This window comes from Oxyura jamaicensis, unplaced genomic scaffold, assembly GCF_011077185.1.
Source record: "Oxyura jamaicensis isolate SHBP4307 breed ruddy duck unplaced genomic scaffold, BPBGC_Ojam_1.0 oxyUn_random_OJ75, whole genome shotgun sequence".
NCBI classification, from domain to species: Eukaryota; Metazoa; Chordata; class Aves; order Anseriformes; family Anatidae; genus Oxyura; species Oxyura jamaicensis.
In genome coordinates this window covers 1-1,320 of record NW_023305653.1, presented here as the reverse complement: position 1 = coordinate 1,320, position 1,320 = coordinate 1, and the positions used below count along the sequence as shown (strand labels likewise).

The following is a 1,320-nucleotide window of genomic DNA, read 5'->3' as shown; positions in this document are numbered from 1 at the left end:
CCGAGGACGCGTCGGTGGGGACGGTGGTGGCGCTGCTGAGCGTGTCGGACCGGGACTCGGGGGCGAACGGGCGGGTGCGCTGCGCGGTGTGGCCGGCGGCGCCGTTCGGTCTGGTGGCGACGTTCGCGGGCTCGTACTCGCTGGTGCTGCGGGAGGCGCTGGACCGGGAGCGGGTGTCGGAGTACGAGGTGGAGGTGCGGGCGGAGGACGGCGGGGCGCCGCCGCTGCGCGCCAGCCGCGGGCTGCGGGTGCCGGTGTCGGACGTGAACGACAACGCGCCGGCGTTCGCGCAGGCCGTGTACACGGTGCTGGCGCGGGAGAACAACGCGGCGGGCGCGGAGCTGGCGCGGCTGTGGGCGCGGGACCCGGACGAGGCGGGCAACGGGCGCGTGAGCTACTCGGTGGCGGAGGGCGGCGCGGGCGCGGGGTCGGGCTCGGGGTGGCGCCCGGCGTCGAGCTACGTGTCGGTGGACGCGGAGAGCGGGCGTCTGTGGGCGCTGCGGCCCCTGGACTACGAGGAGCTGCAGGTGCTGCAGTTCGAGGTGCGGGCGGTGGACGCGGGCGAGCCGCCGCTGTGCGGCAACGCCACGGTGCAGCTCTTCGTGGTGGACGAGAACGACAACGCGCCGGCGCTGCTCCCGCCTGCCGGCGGCGGGCCGGGGCCCTGGTCTGCGGGCGAGGCGTCGGCGTGGGCGCCGGGGTCGCTGTGGGCGTGGGCGGCGTGGGGGGCGCCGGCGGGGCAGGTGGTGGCGAAGATCCGCGCGGTGGACGCGGACTCGGGCTACAACGCGTGGCTGCGCTACGAGCTGTGGGAGCCGCGGGGCAAGGGCCCGTTCCGCGTGGGGCTGTACAGCGGCGAGGTGAGCACGGCGCGGGCGCTGGAGGAGGCGGACGGCCCGCGGCAGAGGCTGCTGATCGTGGTGCGGGACCACGGGGAGCCGTCGCGCTCGGCCACGGCCACGCTGAGCGTGTCGCTGGTGGAGGGCGCCGAGGCGGCGCTGGCGGCGGCGGGGGCGGGCTCGTCGGGGGCGGGGCTGCGTCCGGCGGCGGGCGCGGAGGGCGGCGCGGCGGCGGCGGCGGCGGCGACGAACGTGTGGCTGGTGGTGGCCATCTGCGCGGTGTCGAGCCTGTTCCTGCTGGCGGTGGTGCTGTACGGGGCGTCGCGCTGGGCGCCGCGGGCGGCCGTGCTGTCGGGTCCCGGGCCGGCGACGCTGGTGTGCGCCAGCGAGGTGGGCAGCTGGTCGTACTCGCAGCGGCAGAGCCGGAGCCTGTGCGTGGCGGACGGCGCGGGCAAGAGCGACCTGATGGTTTTCAGCCCCA

General features: G+C 77.7%; 1 protein-coding gene across 1 annotated transcript; it reads left to right on the top strand.

Annotated features, from left to right (window-relative positions):
- Positions 1–5: 5 nt before the first annotated feature.
- Positions 6–1,314, top strand: LOC118158753 (protocadherin alpha-3-like; the record flags this gene model as incomplete). Its single annotated transcript, XM_035313437.1, has 1 exon — positions 6–1,314. A coding segment is annotated over one exon (1,309 nt), but the record flags the coding sequence as incomplete, so codon positions are not given.
- Positions 1,315–1,320: the final 6 nt, after the last annotated feature.